At 39.9% G+C, this 18,240-nt stretch overlaps 1 protein-coding gene across 2 annotated transcripts; it reads right to left on the reverse strand.

The window, feature by feature from the left end:
- Nucleotides 1–50: 50 nt before the first annotated feature.
- f9a (coagulation factor IXa) lies at nucleotides 51–8,895 on the reverse strand. Of its 2 annotated transcripts, none has more exons than XM_028459774.1 (8): nucleotides 8,709–8,895; nucleotides 6,529–6,698; nucleotides 6,428–6,452; nucleotides 6,171–6,284; nucleotides 3,224–3,358; nucleotides 2,838–3,124; nucleotides 2,609–2,732; nucleotides 51–765 (listed from the first exon to the last, which is right to left on the reverse strand). In XM_028459774.1, exons 1-8 carry the CDS (start codon nucleotides 8,749–8,751, stop codon nucleotides 176–178), a joined length of 1,488 nt encoding a protein of 495 aa, XP_028315575.1. In that variant the 5' UTR covers nucleotides 8,752–8,895; the 3' UTR covers nucleotides 51–175. The 2 variants fall into 2 exon arrangements, with proteins under 2 accessions (XP_028315575.1, XP_028315573.1); XM_028459772.1 differs by lacking the exon at nucleotides 8,709–8,895 and adding an exon at nucleotides 6,845–7,253.
- Between the last annotated feature and the right edge of the window lie 9,345 nt (nucleotides 8,896–18,240).

Genomic DNA, 18,240 nt, shown 5'->3' on the forward strand with positions numbered 1-18,240 from the left:
TTAAAAAACATGAAATAAATTGTATTTCATACCATTTTGTACGTGTAAAGGTAAAATTTGTAATTATATCGCGATGTGTGTCGTATTGTTTAGTATCGGAATACAGTATATCATAGTGTGAAATGAAAATCATGAATCGTATCATATCAGATTCATGGCAATGCACACGCCCTATTTATAAGTCAGGGTCCTCCATGTCAACTGCCAGTCTGTGTTTAGTTAATCCCATAACATGGTTGATCCAGCGGTAGTAGAGAGACACACGTGTGTACACGCCATATTTCCCCTCTTTTGCACATTCCTCCCCCCAGCTCACAATACCAGTCAGGAACCATGTGTCATGAATACTGTTGGTGTGAGGACCTCCGCTGTCTCCCTGACAGGCGTCTTTGGCCTCGTCGTAGTATCCTGCACAGAACATGTAAGGAGTGATCCTGGCACTGCTGCTCAGCTTACACTCTGTCCTGTCAGTGAAAGGAACCTCCACCTTCTGCAGAGTGACGGCTGTGGACCCCAGGAAGCGGGTTCGACCCCAGCCACTGACCGTAGCAGGAGAGGAGGCCCTCACTAGGGTCTCGCTGAAAGCCCTGGGCCCGATGCAGATGGGCCGCACCAATGTGGAGAAGCTGATGGGCTCCTTCAGGTACAGCAAGGCGATGTCGTGGTTGTACAAGCTCACAGTGGAGTTGTAGCGTGGGTGGATGTGCTGCTCCAACACGTCATAGTCCTGCTCCGTACCTTCACTGATGTAGATGTTATGTTCTCCTATAGTTAGAGGACACAAAGGGAGACAGACAGGAAATTTCTAAATGTGCAGCATATCAAAAACATTGTGCTATTTATTTATTTTTCAATAATATCTTTACTGAATGTGAAAGATTAAAAATAGTCAAAAGATTAAAAAAAAATTCACCATAACTGAATAAATAAATACAACAAAATATAATATACAATACAAAAGTTCGGCAAATATCAATGAGGTGAAAGTATTATTTATTGTAGTATGTTATGGTTTCATTTATTCAGACAACTTTTTTTTTTGGTAACACTTTACTTGGAGTTGTATACATAAGGCTAACGTTACGCTGTCATTATTTGTCATTAGCATGAACAAGGTGTCATGAAGGCTGTAATTAAGTGTCATTCATTACCGTAATCCTAACCTTTCCTTACCTAACCCTATCTAACCCCAGTAGATCCCTCCACTTAACCCAAAAAATGCCAACATAGCTCCAAAGGTGTCATAATTTAGCGAACAACACTGAATGACAGCTTATAGACAACCTTCAGTGTTACCCTTCAGGATATTTGATCTCCTGACATGTTTCGACTGCCAACTGTCAGTCTTCCTCAGAGGCTTCTGTAGTGAAAATAATTGTTGCTTTTTTAAAATGATTAGTTTTACAGACTTTGTCAATTAATCTTTCAAAGTAAACACACAAGAATGTGTAAAACAGCAAATATCACAGTGAAATATGTATTTCAGGAATAATGTCAACAGGGTAAACAATCAATTCAAGAAAAAAAATTTGCAAAAAGTGAGATTTGTTGTTCTGAAACATCAAGTGTGGATAACAGACTCTTAGGGCCTGTACTATGAAGGATGACGCACGATTGTGAATACAAACACACAGAATGGATTACACACAGGCAACTTTGTTTACAAATCCTCATTCTACACACACGGATTAAAACACACACACGGATCAAGGTACAGACACAGATTGTATTACGCACACACAAAAATAGTTTTGTTACAATAACGGCCCCATATTGGCAGACGAAACATGTCAGCGGATCAAATTTCCTGAAAAAAACTTCTCTGAATAATAGAAACATTAAAGGGCCCATGTTAAGCTCAATGAACTTTTCTGTGCTTTAAACATGATAAAGTGCTATTTGGGCTTCATACACATGCCCAAAGTGTTTTTTCATTGATTCCCTCAATCGTTAGTTAGAGGGTGATTTGCTCCTGTCTTACTGCAGGGTGAGCCCAAACACCTCGCTCCAATTTGATGACGCGTTCCCACTTTGATGACAAATTTGAAGCGGCACTGAGCTGGAGAAGCCGCGCCTCAAGGAAGCTCTCTGCCATGATTGACATGTAAACAGACTCGCCAACAAAGGTGAGCATTTCAGCGTCCTTCACGCAGTGCTATGTATGTATTTTCTACAGTCTGTGTATGTACCGGCGAACGCCCCGCCCCCACGCTCTGTCTCTTGTTTATAAAGCAGCATGAGCTCAGCTACGGAGTGGGTGGGAGGAGGGAGGGCCGTCCTCTGGCCCTACGTCACCGTGCGGGAAGGAGGAAGTCAGTGTCTTGTCTATAGACACGTTCACTCATGAATATACAAAAGTAGGATGCAAATCAGCCCGTTTGTGTAGCGTTGCTCAGAAAGAGGCCAAAACTCTGGAAAACAGGCGAGGCAGTTTGGGAAAATAAACCTCAAATACTATATTTTTTAGGTTCTTAGAACAAATGGAGATGCGTGAAAAACATCATGATATGGGATCTTTAACATATTATTTCAAAGAAGAAGACAAAACAAACTTGCTGGAATGATTATGTATTGTGTATGCCTGTCTGATGCTTGCTGTGGTTGTTACCGACTCTGATGACAAAGGAGTCCTGTGCCTCCCCCAGGCAGTGAGCAGCAGTGATCACCCAGCGTTCACTTAGAATGGAACCCCCACAGAACACCTGAGTGCTGGGAACTGCCACTAAGGCCACCTGAATCAAAATAAAAAAATACTATAGTTGTTATTTTCCTCCCATCTGAGCTGACTGTAACAAATTCCCACTAGTATAAAATGCTTTCAGAATAACATAATATACCTGCCATGGGATCTCTCCAGGAATGACCACTTCCCCACCAACGATACGTCGGCGAGGCTTTGCCTGCCTCCCATGGGGAAGCTTGGACCTACTGTACATCCATGTGGGCAGTTTTACTCTAGAGTCATTAGTGGAAAGCAATGACTCAGTGGTAGTAGTTGGAGCTGTGGGGGTGGATGTAGAAGCGCTCGTGTTGGTCTGCAGGCTGATGTTCACAGTGTGTAACAGTGACCTTGTGTGAGCTAAGCTTACTTCTGTAATAGCAGTTCTTCCGCATGGGAATTCAGCTAGGAAATTTAAGGGAGAATTGGCCACACTTTGTAAAGTTACATAGGATAGAATCTTTTAAATATTTCGAGGATCATTTCAAGGGTGAAAGCTGGTACCTTCGGCCTCACAGGTGGAGCCATCCGTCATCAGTCGGTATCCTCTTGCACACGAGCATTTTGCACCAAACGTTCCCAGATGATCACAGAAGTGCATGCAGTCCCCATTGTTCACATCACACCTTTTGGCAAGAACTGAAGGTAGAAAACAAAGTATATGTTCTCATTGTGTTTTTGTCTTTCGTGACAAATAAATACAATTATTATTATCAGAGGTGAAAGTAACTGATTACATGTACTCACGTGACCGTAATCGAGTGGCTTTTCTGGACACTTATATTTCTGAATCAGTAATTTTACTTTTTAAAAGAAGTAAAGTAATTTTTGTTAAATTTCTACACCCAACAGTTATGATTCAAAGAGCATTAAAGGAGGAGGAGTCATGCGCCCCTGTGGCAAATACGGAGTAATGGGCCACATTCATATATTGGCATGGGTCAATGATTCGGTAACACCATTTGTAGCAATATTTGACTCACAAATAAATGAGAAAATTACTTTAATGGAAATTGCCTAAAAAAGAGGGATGGGCCCCTCGGTCCCCTAATCAAATTGTGCAAGGCATAATCGTAAACTACAAAGAATTATCTTTGAAACAATATATCACACGACTATGTTCCCATACATTTGGAAATTACTAGAAATGTGGGGTGGGTCCCCGGGCCCCATTTCAAAAAAAGGGATCCCAGCATCTCATCATATTCATTCATAGAGTATTGATACCAAACTGCATTCTGATCTAACAAGAACTAACAGAGGAGTAGTTATTTGAAGCATGGGTCCCCCTGGTGCCCCATGACACATACGAGGTAATGGGCCCCATTCATATATTGGTATGAGCCAATGATTTGGTACCACCAACCGTCGTTATGTTTGACTCCTAAATGAATGAGAAATCGAGTTTCGTTTTTTTCCGAACGTCAATACGCACACATCCATAGATTATACCTACCAAATTTCAGCCTAATCCGTTCACGAATACCAGAGGAGTAGTGATTTTAACTAGTGTACACAACAACAAGAAGAAGAACAAAGTGAGTGGTGTTTTGAGTTCAGTAATCCGGCCTAAAAATGGATGGACCATAACTGAGTCAAACAGCTAATCAAAATGTAAAGATTTATTTTTCATTATTATTTGGTACAGTGAGAAAATGTGAAGTCAACTATGTGCTTTTTACCTGACTCTGTGGAGTTTGCATGTTCTCCTGACAGAACTACACTCACAAGGGAGACTGAAGAGTTGAGAATCACATCCTTTAATATTAACGGCTCTTTTCTTAAGATCGTGGGCAGTGTCCTGACAATCCTCCTACAAAGTGTTTAATCAGGTCCCAGCTAGAGCCATTTGTTCTGCCAAACTTCCTGTGTGCCACCTCCCTCCCTCCTGTTAAGCAGGGGAGTGGCCAGGTGGAAGCCCCTCCCACTTGTGAGTATGCAAACCTGATTCTGTTAATGACACTCACCTGTCACTGTGGGTGAACTAGGGCAATGGCAGTGCTTGTTTAGCAGCTACAGTGAAAAGAGTTATTTACCCTCAACTGGGACTGAATGTATCAGACTCTTTATATGTTTGGATGGACAGCTGGTAAGAACCTGGAAATATAGTTACGGGTTTCATATAAACTTCTGTTGCTTAGACAATTCATTCAAAACTAACCAGGAAACTTGGACCTAAACATTATTTATCATTGGTACTTATAAGTTGAATTCATTTCTTGTTCATTTATTTGTAAAGTTGCGAATTGTTTATATGCAGTTCAAGGAATGTTTATTGGTTTTGATGTACTTGTTTAATTTAAACATTTATTAAGCTTTTTTTCAAGTGCCGTGTTAACTTCGTAGTTAAATCTAGATTTGGTTAATGAGAAATATAACTAAGTTAAGATAAAGTGGTTAAAAAATATATCTGGGTTAAAGCATATTACCTTAAGTTAACTCGCAAAAAAAACAAAAACCATGTGGTTAGAATAGGTAAGAATAAATACTTTACACACATGTGAAATACTGTCAGAAGGTGGTTGTTAAAATGCAAGTAAAATGCTAATAATTTAATATAATTGATTAAGATTGGAGATTTAGAAAAAAATGGTACTGATTTAAAACGGTAAAATATGTAATACTTGGAAAGGGTAAAAATTTTATTTCAAAGATTGAATGGATGTCAAATTGTTCTTGTACTGTGTATTTTCCTTTAGAGGTTTTTCACCTGCGCTGAGTACCTACCTACAAACAATACTTTGAACAAAATGAACGAAGTGTCTAGAGTTCCGGAACCGGACCTCAAACAATCCTGGCTATTGTTCTGTCACTGCCAGACCTTTTCTAGATAAGCATAATGTGCCCATACCACTGTGTTAGGGTGGCTAAGTGTTCTAGAGTCAATATTTTTTCCTTCAGCTCATGTGGGGTTCGAATCCCACTTCTGACATTTATTTTATTTTCATTTTAACATATTTAACGCAGGAAATTCTACCTTTAAAAATACATATATATATATTAAAAAAAAAACCTTTTTAGGGTATTTCCTGGGTTAGGTTTAGGACTAAAACAAACTGACAGAACTATAGCTAGAAGGATACGAGTCTGGCCGTGACGGAACTACAAGCACGAAGTGCCAGAACAATAGTCAGGGTTGTCTGACGTCCGGGTCCGGACCAATAGCAACAGCCTAAAATGAAAGAAGTAACTGAAGGTCAGGTTCTTTGTGTAGAGTCCAGTCAACACATCTAGAGAGAAGGTCTTTTCAAGCCAAGAACAGCACAACATTAATATTAACTTGGCACCAATATTAGCCAAAGTAACACATTTTGCACCACCTCTACTTTTATTCCTGAATCCCATGTTGGCGTACTTAAGGGATGGAAGGTGCTCTGTGATCCTTGAATGAAATAATTGAAAGACTATGTTGTGGTTATAAGAATCCTACTTTTAAAGGACCTTTATTTACCAATTTCGCAGTTCCTTCCAGTGAAGTCTGAGGCACATGTGCAGGTATAATAACCGAGGTGGTCTTTGCATGAACCGTGGTTCAGACATGGACTGGATTGACATTGATTGCCATCTAAGGAAATCCAGAGATTAGCACAAAAAAAAAAAAAAAAAACACTGGTTTGCGATATAACTAAGTATTTTCATAGAATAAGCATGCAATACAACAGATTTTGGATCACACTTTGGTAAAATCAAGAAAAATATAATTCTTACCAATATAACCTGCCCAGAACTCCATCTAGAGAGACGATGAAAATAGATAAATGAGCAAGATAAGTATAATCGGATGATCTTGAACTCAATTGTTTACACACCGTTTTTTCATCGTTTTCAAAGGTTTCCCTCGCCTCCTCTAGGTCACACACTTCTTCCATACACTCTCTCTCCAAGTTCCCCTCCAACCACTCCTCAAACAGGCCTGTGTTGTGACGCTTGTGCCTCTGCAGGATGTTGTCAGCTTGCCGACCAGCCAGAAAAACTGGGCCTAGAGCAAACCAGAGGGAACAGCAGGTCATAGCGGTAAAAACACCAAGTTTAGAGACTGTTTGGAGTTTCTATTTAGATACAAACAACACAGAATACTTTAGACTAGTTGAAAATGTCTACAGAGTCATATGAATGTAATCATACCTCCAGAGCTCAACTGAAAACCCAGGGACAGCACTGATAGAAAAATCCAATCCATTCTAATCGGCCTTAACGCGGTGACAGACTCGATCTGGACCATCACTCCAAAGTTCAAATCTGTGTTTGCACATGGACTCCCACTAAAACTTTACTGTTTACTCAAAGAGAATGAAAACATCTGCCAGAACTTTCTCAACTGTTATGTCTGAAATGACCAAACACAAACATTTCTCACAAAACAGCGATTTTTTTTTTTTTTTTTAGGACTTAATGGTATTTCAGTAAGAACCACCAGCTGTATTGTTTGTCACTTGCTGCTACTTGAGTTCTGTTCTGTTTGGAAATTCTTCCTTGATTGTATAACAATGTAGATCATGAACATAGAATGTACATAATCTTGTCTAAAGATGTATTTAAACTTCACATTTGTCTGCATATAAAAACAAAGTATTGCTATAAAACTTTATATTACCACCAGATGGCGCACATGTCCTTTAGAACTATAGTAGGTAGACAGGCAGGTGGAGAGAGAGAAAAAACTCCCTTTCTTTGCATTAACTTTGTGCAATAGTTGATAGTGAAGACCCTAATCCTATAATGTACGTTGTATCTATGATGTGTGTTTTTGGGAGGTTGTGATTGTAGCCCTGTGATTGATCTCATGTACCTTCTGTTCTGAGTCATCAAGGATACACAGCTGTAAAGATGGATAAGTAGGTTGTTACCTACCTATGTGATTCCATAGGCAATAAAGAACAAAACAACTTTTCCTTTACAGAAAAAAATCTCCCAATTCAAAGACGTTTTTCTAGATCTGTGTATTAAAAAAGAATAAAAGCTTTCCAATATCAGCTCATTCACCCACCAATGGGACTAAACTACCATGCGAGGGGCTGGTCAACAACTGGGAGCAATTTAGGGTTCAGTGTCTTGCCCAAGGACACTTCGACACATTGCCCAGTATAGACTGGGATCAAACCTCCAACCTCTTGCTAGAGGACAACCCCCTCTTCCACCTGAGCCATGGTCGCCCACTCAAAAGAAGGTGTTAACTCAAAAGTAGCAACACATTTATTATAAGTGACCATCCATTAGAGCCGGGGTGTTAAAGTTATTGTAGTTCAGGGGCCAAATACAAAGCAGTTTCATCTCGAGTGGCAGCAGATTAGAATCTGAGAAAATGAGTAATTTCCTCATTATAGTGCTCTAGTTTTTACTTCTACATATTAATGATATGTAAAGTATTTAGGACACGGACAATATCAAGGCAATAAAGGGACAGATATCAGTCCCTGCAGAATCGCCATTAAAAATGTATTTGATTTTGTGACCATTTTTTCTTTCTTTTAGACACATTTTGTGGAATAATTTGAGGAACATTGCAGGATTTTGGAAAAAAAATTAAACAATTAAGGCTTAGAAATGAGTGACACATGTCTTGGAAGCATAGGGAAAAACTGTCAGCCTGAAAATATTCTGGATTTTCATTTAATTTGTGTATTTAGGCCTTGTTTTTTCTGTCTTTTTTTACTTTCTCTTGCGGGCTGAAATGGATGCTATAAAGGGCCATATTTGGACCAAACATGAGTTTGGCACATGTACATTTGAGGATATATTTTCCCTATGTTTACATGTTTAACTGTTTTCATAGTGGTTAATTTTTTAAAGCTTCCATCCAAAATCCAGCACACCTCAACACACTCATTTTCAAGCTGTGGCTACACACAAAAGTCAACATTGTCAATAAACTTAGACAGGATTGCTGGTCTACTTCTTCATAGTCATTTAAAACAGTCAATCAATATTCCAGGTCAAGATGCAGTTGGTATTCAAGGGCGCTGAGCCAGCGTATCTTCTTAGGATTTACCTCTGGTGTCATTTTGTGGTCTGCCATCTCCGATGCAACCCATCACAGGCACTGAGATCCCCCCAGAGGGAGCCCGGAGTCTTCTCAAGTGTTGGCAGCTATTGACTGAGAGCAATTATATTTTACTGAATCGTTCAGTGGCTGAATAATTCATATTGGAGCAATTAACACTGTCCACTACGCACAAGCCTCTCCATCGTTTGCAGTCAAGATGTTTAACACACTGTTCTCAGCAAGCATTGAAATACCAGATCAGTGCGCAATTGTATTCTTTTGGCCAGGTATTATTATTACATGCATTGAATGCTCTGCACTGCTGTCACTGAGTCATATTTCTAAATGTAATTCTGTTGCTGAGTTTTATGAGGAGGCTGTGCTTCATAATCCCCATTGCATACCTTTCACACACTGTCGTCCCTCATAACATTGTGCACTCAGAACATTGAGTCACAACGGCATGTGCTGGAGAAAATAGAAACAATTTGATCTATTATAGCAAAGGCCGTGACTTGGTAGCCGAGATAGCTAACAGTCATGCCTGAATGGATAAAAGGAAGTGAAATACTCCATGATTGAGTGTTGATTTAAACAGATCTCACTGACGTCTCTGTCTTCTCTCTTTCTTCGGCAGCACTGCACAGGACACGAGTCTGTGTCGACTCCAATTAGATTAGTCACTATAGCGGAGGATTGAGTCACACAGCCTCACCAGAAAATAACAAAAACTCTTGATTTTTGCTCAGTGATATTGATTAACTCCGTACTGTATCTTCTGAACTGTGATGGAGAGCAGGCAGCACAGATGTCAGACTTTCACCAGACCAGGGGTGTGGTGTGTTATCCAATCAGCAGAAGCCAACAGATCTGTATACCAACTTGAAATAAGATTTAAACTCATTACAATAAACATCTAGAAAAATGATCCTTGCATGTTAACAATCTGTTTCTTTTTAAGTTTCAGTGAAAGTAGCATCACTTTAAGGACATTTGTGATAAAGAGAAGATAGTTTAAAATGTGCACTGGAATTCTTCATCCAAAACTTTAAATCTATATATTTTTTAAAAGGGTATGGTTTGAAGAACACAACACTTTCATGCTGAATTCAACTTTCCAAACTTTTAATCCAGTTGACTTTAAGGATCTGCTGCTAATGCTTTGCTGCTTGAAACCACAGCACACGTTCAGCAGTTGGTCTACCAGGAGCCTTCAGGCAGGAAAAAAATGGCTACCTGTAATTTTTTGGTCAAAATGTCATGATTGTGTGTCAGGTTATGAAGTTGTGGGGATTCTTTGTTCTTCTTGAACCCCAAAGTTCAGTCAGCCGCTGTTGTCTTATTTAGTTTATAGTTAGTTTTGATTTCTATTTGATTAAAGGTAATGATTCAATATTCTCACAACTATGTTGTGACTTACCTGTTTTGGTTTGCAACTAACCTTCCATTTGCATTTGTGTAGCTGCTGAAGAGTGATCTATCTATCGCAAAGCTGTAGTTATCTTGCATCTATGCCGATGGTGTCTTCTTGCATAAAAATGATCTGTAGACAGTTAAAGAGTAGGTCAGTTAGTACATTGTGACATTTCAGTGATGCAAAGTTAATGACTTAAGCATGTCTGGGGACAGCAGTGGAGGAGTTATGTGGAGGCTGGCCACTTTTATCTCTCCAGATGTTTCCATGGGACAGCATCATGTGTTCAAAGTCTCTTTCGGGCAAAACATATGAATGTTAATGTTTCTGTAGAAGTGCATATGAATAATGGAATTCAAGCAGACTAGAAAATTAAACCAACTGCACATAATACGGGGCATACCAGCACTGCGCAGCATCAATCCGCCTCCTGTGTGTGACTCACCCACAGGGATCAAAGGACAAATCATCGGTCACCAAGCCAACACATGGCACACGCTACACAAACCAGACTTTCTGTTCCTTCAATAAACAAACGCAACAAAAATATTATAGAGTGGAAAAAAAAAATTACAATCACTCACCTTCACATAAGACTGACTTTAATCAAGAAGTAATAGAAATATTTTGATTGATACAGCTTTTGTAATCACACTTTCCAGTTCTCAATACTTTATTGAGCAATATTCAAAAGGTCAATCCATCCTGATACTCTCCTTTTGTTATACTTAATGCTAAGAAAACTATCTTTATCCAAAGTCTGACACAGAAATGCAAAAAGCACATTTTGATAGCCTAATTTTATGTTTATATTACAGTAAGCTCCATGATTTGCTATACAGCTGTATCATTTCTCTTTCAGGACAGTAAAGTTTGTCTCATCTCAGCCACGGCATGTTGACATTACAAAGAAAATAAGGGTCGTAAAAGTCAATCTACAAAGTTTGTTGTATATAAAGTCACACCATCAGCGACACTGTTCCATGACACTTTGGCACCAAAAACATAAACAGTTTTTATCAATACTTGCGGCAAGAGATTGTTGGCATTTTGGAGCTCTTGGCAGAAACTTATACTGTGTAGTAAATATATCCGAACGTTGCAACTATTTGACCCAAAGGAAAAGAGCAAAAAGTTTTCCGTTTAGAATTTAGATAGATAAATAGTTTTATTAGTCATTTTTATGCAATATAAACATGAAATTAGGTTTCACACGTGCCAACCAAACCAGTGCAATTTAAAATTCATTTAACAAAAGTGAATTAAAAGACATGTTTTCATTCGTCAGTCGGACTTCTGTGGGAAGGAAACTGTTCAGCATTCAAGTTTTTGTCGTCTTGATGCTGCGGAATCTCTTCCCCAACGGCATCAGCTCAAACATTGGATGGAAGGGATGCGAACGGTCTTTAGTCACACAGCACTCAGTGAAGAAGCCCTGCAGTGGTGCTAAAGGGTTTTCTCTGCAGTTCTCACGATCCGACTGAGACTCTGCTTCTCTTCAGCTGTACAGCTGCCAAACCAGGATAGCATCCCACACGTCAGCAGGCTCTACACTGTCCCTCTGTAGAACAGGGTCAACGCTGAGATGGGGAGGTAAACCTTCGTCAGCTTACGGAGGAGACATTGTTGTGCCTTTATAATGATAGCCATGGTGTTGTCTCTGGTGGTCAGTTTGTCTGACAGATGTATCCACAGGAACTCAACGTTCTTGACCCTCTCCTCCTCACAGTTGTTAATTGTGAGCGGTGGATGATGTTTTCCGGACCTTCTGAAGTTGACGATCATCTCCTTTGTTTTGGTGGTGTTGAGAGCCAGATTGCGTTTTGTGCACCAGGCTGTGAGCACCTCCACCTCTTTCCTGTATGCTGACTCATTGTTATTAGTAATGAGGACGACAACAGTGGTGTCATCTGCAAACTTAATGACATATGATTGTTGTTGTGAGTGGCTGTACAGTCATGAGTAAGCAGTGTGAACAAAAACAGGCTCAGAACACACCCTTGAGGTGAGCCTTTGCTCATTGTTGTTGTTTTAGATGTTGTTGTTGCCAATTCTGACCGTCTGTCTCCTCTCCATCAAAAAGTCCAGAATCCACTTGAAGGCTCCAGACCCAGCAGTGACAGCTTCTCCACTATCTGTCGAGGAAGGATGATATTAAATGCTGAGCTGAACTCAAGCAGCAGTCTCCTGGCATACGTGTTCGTGTCTTCCAGGTGTGACAGAACCCGGTGGAGCAGGGTGGAGATGGCATCCTCTGTATGCAAACTGAAGCTGGTCCAAGTTTGCTGGGAGGTGTGACCTTTTGTGCGCTATAACCAGATGCTTGAAAAGTTTCATGGCTCTGGGGGTCAGGGCTACAGGACAATAGTCGTTCATTGAAGATGGATTCGGCTTCTTGGACACTGAGACAACTTTTTAGATAAGTTGGAACACTCACCTGGCTGACAAACATTCAAAATGCCTGCAAAAACATCCTTTAGTTGCTCAGCACAACCTTTAAGCACACAGCCTGGAATGTTGACAGGTCCAGCAGCCTTTCGTGGATTGATATGACTAAAGACCCTCTTAACACTGTCTACTGTCAAATGCACGGTCTGGTAGTCAATGATCTCAAACCTAGAAAAAAGGTATTGAGTTTGTCAGGAAGAGAGGGATCATTGTCTATTGCTGTAACTGTGGGCTTATAGCTAGTGGCCACCTGAAACCCATGCCATAAACGCCTTGTGTCCTTAGTGAATTCTTTCTTGGCGTACCTGATGTCATGCTCTGGTGTACTCCTCAGTATCCCCAGATGTAAATGCAGTACTGCAGCGGAGAGCTCTTTCTTGGTGGAAAAACCCAAAATCTGTACTTTGAAAAGTGATTTCACCAGAGTCTTTTACTTTGGGAACAGTTTGGATTTTGCTGTCAGAGGAGTGGCAGTTTGGATTTTGAGGCTAAAAGCACAGGTCACTACAAAACAGTCAGCTGATTGAATTTTGAAGGAATTTTGAGCAACCACACACACTGTCGTTGTGTGTGATTGCTGCTGAGCTGTCACTGCATGGAGTTGCTCCGTTCTTCAGACAAAGGTCTCCTCCGCCTTTTTTTGCTGGCTCCGCCATGACATATAGTAAGTTTGAGAAAAGTGAATTTGTAGACAATCGTGTGCATAATCTAGCATTAGTTTGTATTGGGCTGCTGTAAAGCAGTACATCTTGCCACCGGGTCGGAGCCAGGAAAGTTGCAAGTGCTGTTTTCTGGCCAGAGACAGCAGGGGGATATGAAAGACCCCCCACTCACCCCATAAACACTTGCATTACCCTCACAGGGACTATGAGAATAATTTATTAAGGTGAAAAGGTTAGTTCTGCTTTAAAGGTTTGCAGTTGCACTTTATTCCCAATGTGGAAATTTGTTTTCACTTTGTCAATTAAATGAAAATACTTGCAATCATTAAATCCAATATTTGTTTTTTTTGTTTTTTGTTTTTTTAAAGTAAAAAATCTGTATTTTGTTTGGAGCTAAAATCATGCAGCTTTAGGTATGATTGATTAATCAAAAATAATTTAGCTTTCACAAGCATTGTTATTAAATAATCAACGATGCATTTGATAATATAGAAAAAAGAACAGAATAGACCCAAAAAAATACATGTTATTGTTTTATGCCTTTTATAGAGTGTTAATAATGGTTATAGGTTTAGATAAGTGACCCTGTAATTTGTAGTAAAATTTTTTAGTCTTATTTCAAGTGCTTTCTTAAACAGCATTCCATACATGCAAACAGTGAAGCCTAATAAAATACAGGCTTAGCCAGAGTTCCTCTAGAAACATTACAATTGTGACATCTATGGAAAAGGAAAAAAGAAAAACGAGCTGGCCCTCTGAGCAGCTATGAGCTGTGTCTTCACAGCCAGAGGCTCAGGGAAGATCAGGCACCGTAATTGAAAATGGAACTGGACTCAAAGTGCACACATTTTAAACATCAAGAAGGTGGATTATGATTTTATTTATCTTATTTTTTTTGCCAGGCCTGCATTTTTATCCTTTCAATTGCAAAAAACACAGTCATGGTGTCAAATATTTATCTGCAGCTGTGAGGAGCTGGTATGAGAGGAGCAACATAGCAGATAGATTATGCTCGTTAGAGTTCATGATAGCAGATTTCAGCTGCTGTGTGTCCAGCAGCTAAAATATACCCTTGACACAGTGACACGAGATATATAAAAATACAATCTGGGGAGCAGCCAAGTCAATTATTTGGATTGCTATGGAGGATATGACAGAAATATGGCTCCATGTTTCACCTTGTGACCCTAATCTCTAGTTTCTAAATAAGTTGCTGAACCTGGCCCAATCATTAAAAACTAGCCTGGAACTAAATCCATCATTTTTAATGAATGTGTTTGTGTTTACAGTACATACACACAAATGCAGAGGGTGTCGGGGGTTGGAGTGTTGGACATCCAAGATACAGAGTTGCTCAAAAACCATTCCTTTAAATTAAACACAAAATCCAAGAAAAAAAAAACTAATTTGGGAATGGAGAAAACTGGAGGCAGGGAAGAACACCACAGGATAGGAGCGGGAGCAAGACAGTATGAAAATAAAGCAGCAATGAGGTCCAAACACTTGATTAGGAATGAGCCACACCTGAGTGCAAAACAGGAGGGTGCGAATCACAAAAAACCCCAAACACAATGACATCACTGGGAGGTGGAGACACACTCATTATTTAAAATGAGAACTGAACTTAAAAATACACGGTGTCCGAACTACATAAAAATGTGCTTGTCAATCTCGGGTCAAATTATGGAATAGTCTAACAGATGAATTAAAGAAAAGTGAAACCATAGGCAACATTAAAAAATACTATATCATACAAATATTAAATAGATATATGGTTGAAGAGCAGCAGTTTACCTCAGGTTGATGATAGAATGGTTAGAAAAATATGGATATACTTTAAATTAACTTTTTAAATCACCAGCCAGCATGGTTAGTAGATTATTAAAGTTATCATCAACCAGATTTTCCAACAGCAACATTTTTTTCCAGCAAAAATTATGAGTGACACACAAGAGATGTAAGCGTTCATGTTTCTTTAAATGGTTTTTATTCTATTTGATTGCAGAAATACATTAAAATGGTAAAAATATAAACATTTAATTTAAAATCAATGATGTAGTAATACCTAAAAGGTGCAATAGGGAACTTTGGTTGTGTCGGAGAAGTGAACCTTTTATAAAGTATATTCTCATAACTTAATAAACAAACTTAACTCAGATGAAAATTGGATCCCTGGAACCTGTTTGAAGTTAGAGAGAATAGAAGTTATCAGTACTAAGAATTGCATGTACTGTAGAGAAAACATAATTTACTAACATAATATATTTCCACATTTGTTTTTTCCTAACTCATTTTACAACTTAATTTCAAATCCTGTTTGTTTTGCGCCGTTCCGTTTGTCTTATCCGATATCAAATCATAACAATCAAGCTAACGTAAGCTAATTGTTGTATGACACGTCACGACATAGTGTTCATGGGAAATATAGGATTAGTACAACCAGCAATTGTTGCCACAGATATACATTACATTCTAAAAATATTTCTTGGCAGAAAACAGCCCAATCTGGCAACAATGACTTTGATGGCTGGTAACTCTACAATGTTACCCGCCAAAGTTCATTTTTACCCACAATTGGCGGGTGTTAATTTAAAGCCCTGATTACTCCCTTTGTTGGACCTGCATTTTACCTCGCAGCTTACAGCAGGTGACACATCTATAGATGACAGAGGACACAAGACGTTTACCTCCGACTATCCAAAAACCAGCACCACGGACAGCTCCCTCCGTAATGTGTTGTCCTTGATGAGCTGAACATTCATGGAAGTGTCTTACGAGAAGTGTTGCAATGTGGCTGGAAGAAGGAATAACCAGAGGGTGTTTTCCATTGTCTTTGAGGTCGGCAGAGGAGAGACGTCCACCGACTCGTAATAGTCCATCTTTGTCCATGACTGAATTAAGCTTTTTGAGCGAATCATTTTTAGAGTTCATCCGTTTTCCTCTTTCTATCTTTTTGTACGTCTCTTTGTTGGCTTCCTGCTGTACTGAGCAAATGATAACGTTTTCAGCTTGAGTGAGTTCTTTCACGTTTATACATTCTTTCAGACTTGTCCATTCTTTTTGTTCATTTAACTTTTGTTTGAAAGACGCATCGACATGAATAAGTCTTGCTACTGCTCTGCATAGTGTTGTCCAGCTTGAGAATCCTTTAAAACGTTCTGGACTCAACTGCGACTGCAATACTGCAGTTATCAATGTTTTGACTTCTGGTTGTATTTCTTTGTCATTTCCATGTTTCTTTTCTAAAGTTTTTTTTGAGTGAGTGCAGGCATTTTAGGGCTTGCTCTCTATTGCTTGGGAGCCTCCTTCTTGGGAAGCAGAAGGGTAGAGGAGCAACCCAACTGTTCTCTTTGTTCTGACTGACTGCATTGTCCATGATAGTTAGGAAGGGTTTGTCTTCTATTGACAGTGCAACTTTATCGTCTGACTCGGATCTATCAAACACAGAGTAACCTAGCTTGTCTGTGTTGTATGATAAGTCAGCAGTGTCCATGCACTAAGTGACTGCCTGCATGTTTTGGTGTGACGTGTCACTATAGTTCTCCTTCACTGTAATAAAGTTTGGACATAGTTCAAAATAAGATGTGTGACCACTGTCTGTGTGTTTTGTAAATGTTTACTTCTGTGCTGTGAGCTTTCCCTACACACACCTCTCCCACAATAACCCAACCCAAGTCCAGTCTTTGTGCATAAGGTGCGTTATTGGGCCCGTTAATCTGCTCTTGTACCTTTTGTATCCTGAGGATGTCCCTTCCCAGGAGTAAGATAATTGGAGCATGGTGGTCAACAGGTTGGATTTTGTTTACAATTGGGATGCTTAGCAATCTCAGGTGAGGGTATTTCAGTTCTGTCGTCCGGCACTGAGTCACAGTCAATCAAAGGAGGTAGCCGGACATCTGTTTTTCCATCCATGGATTGCATGAAGAAGTTCAATGCTCTTCAGCCTGTAGTTTCTGCTTTCCCTGAACAGGTTTTCAGTGTGTATGGGGCAGGCATGGTTTTGATTTCAAACAGGTTGAAGAACTCCGTCTTAGCCAGAGACCTATGACTCTGTTCGTCGATCACTGCATACATGTTAACTGCTCTGTCTATATGACCTTCTGAGTAGACTTTCACGAAGCAGATCTTTGAGCAAGAGCGTGAGCCATTACTTTGATCACATATCTCTATGCTCTTTGAGATAACCGAAGGAGAGTTTGCAGTTTGCTCTTCACCTTTGTATTGTTCACTTTCTGATGTGTCACTCTTGGGGACAGGAGTAGGACCTGGATGAAGTGCTGATATGTGCTTGGGACTGTTGCACTCCACACATTTAACTGCCACTTTACAGTCTTTTGCTATATGCTGCATTGAACCACAACACCTGTAGCAAATGCGATGCTCTTTGAGAAAGGCTTGTCGCTCCTCGATAGGTTTGTCTCTAAACATCTTACATTTTCTGAGTGGGTGTGGTTTCTTATGAATCGGGCATTGTCGATCTGGTTCCTCTATTTTCCCTTGCTCAGGATAGCTTTGAGTTTTATCTGCAACATCTGTTTTGTGAACAGACACAGTAGCTTTGCGATTGTATGGTGTGGCCCTTTCTGTGTGCATAGTAACTTCCCCGTTATGACTCGATGTAGCGAAACTTGGATCATTTCTCATTTTAGATTGTTGCTGCACAAACTGTACAAAAACTGAAAAAGGGGGAAATGACACACAATTATTTACTTTATACTGTGATCCCACAGTGCTCCACTTTTCCTGTAAGTTGAAAGGAAGTTTCTCTACTATTGGCCTTACTCCTCGAGCTGTGTCCAGATACGCCAGACCTGGTAGTGCACCGTCTGCTTTAGCACACTGTAACTCTAAAAGGAGGTCACCAAGTTCTCTTAGCCTACCATTGTCTTTGTTTGATAGTCTTGGAAAACCTTCTACCTTTTGTAGTAGTGCGTCCTCAATGGCCTCCGGGGAGCCATAACACTCTTCGAGGCGCTGCCAGACCATTTTCACACCTGCAGAGGGATTGAGGGTG

This window comes from Gouania willdenowi, chromosome 10, assembly GCF_900634775.1.
Source record: "Gouania willdenowi chromosome 10, fGouWil2.1, whole genome shotgun sequence".
Lineage (NCBI taxonomy): Eukaryota > Metazoa > Chordata > Actinopteri > Blenniiformes > Gobiesocidae > Gouania > Gouania willdenowi.

Excerpts from the sequence above, each read along its gene's own strand:
- f9a (XM_028459772.1), bottom strand. The coding sequence starts at position 6,941 with ATGGTCCAGATCGAGTCTGTCACCGCGTTAAGGCCGATTAGAATGGAT. Across the intron at positions 6,699-6,844 it reads TTTTCAGTTGAGCTCTGGAG|GCCCAGTTTTTCTGGCTGGT; the intron begins GTATGATTACAT and ends GGTTTGCTCTAG. Across the intron at positions 6,453-6,528 it reads TTGAAAACGATGAAAAAACG|ATGGAGTTCTGGGCAGGTTA; the intron begins GTGTGTAAACAA and ends TCGTCTCTCTAG.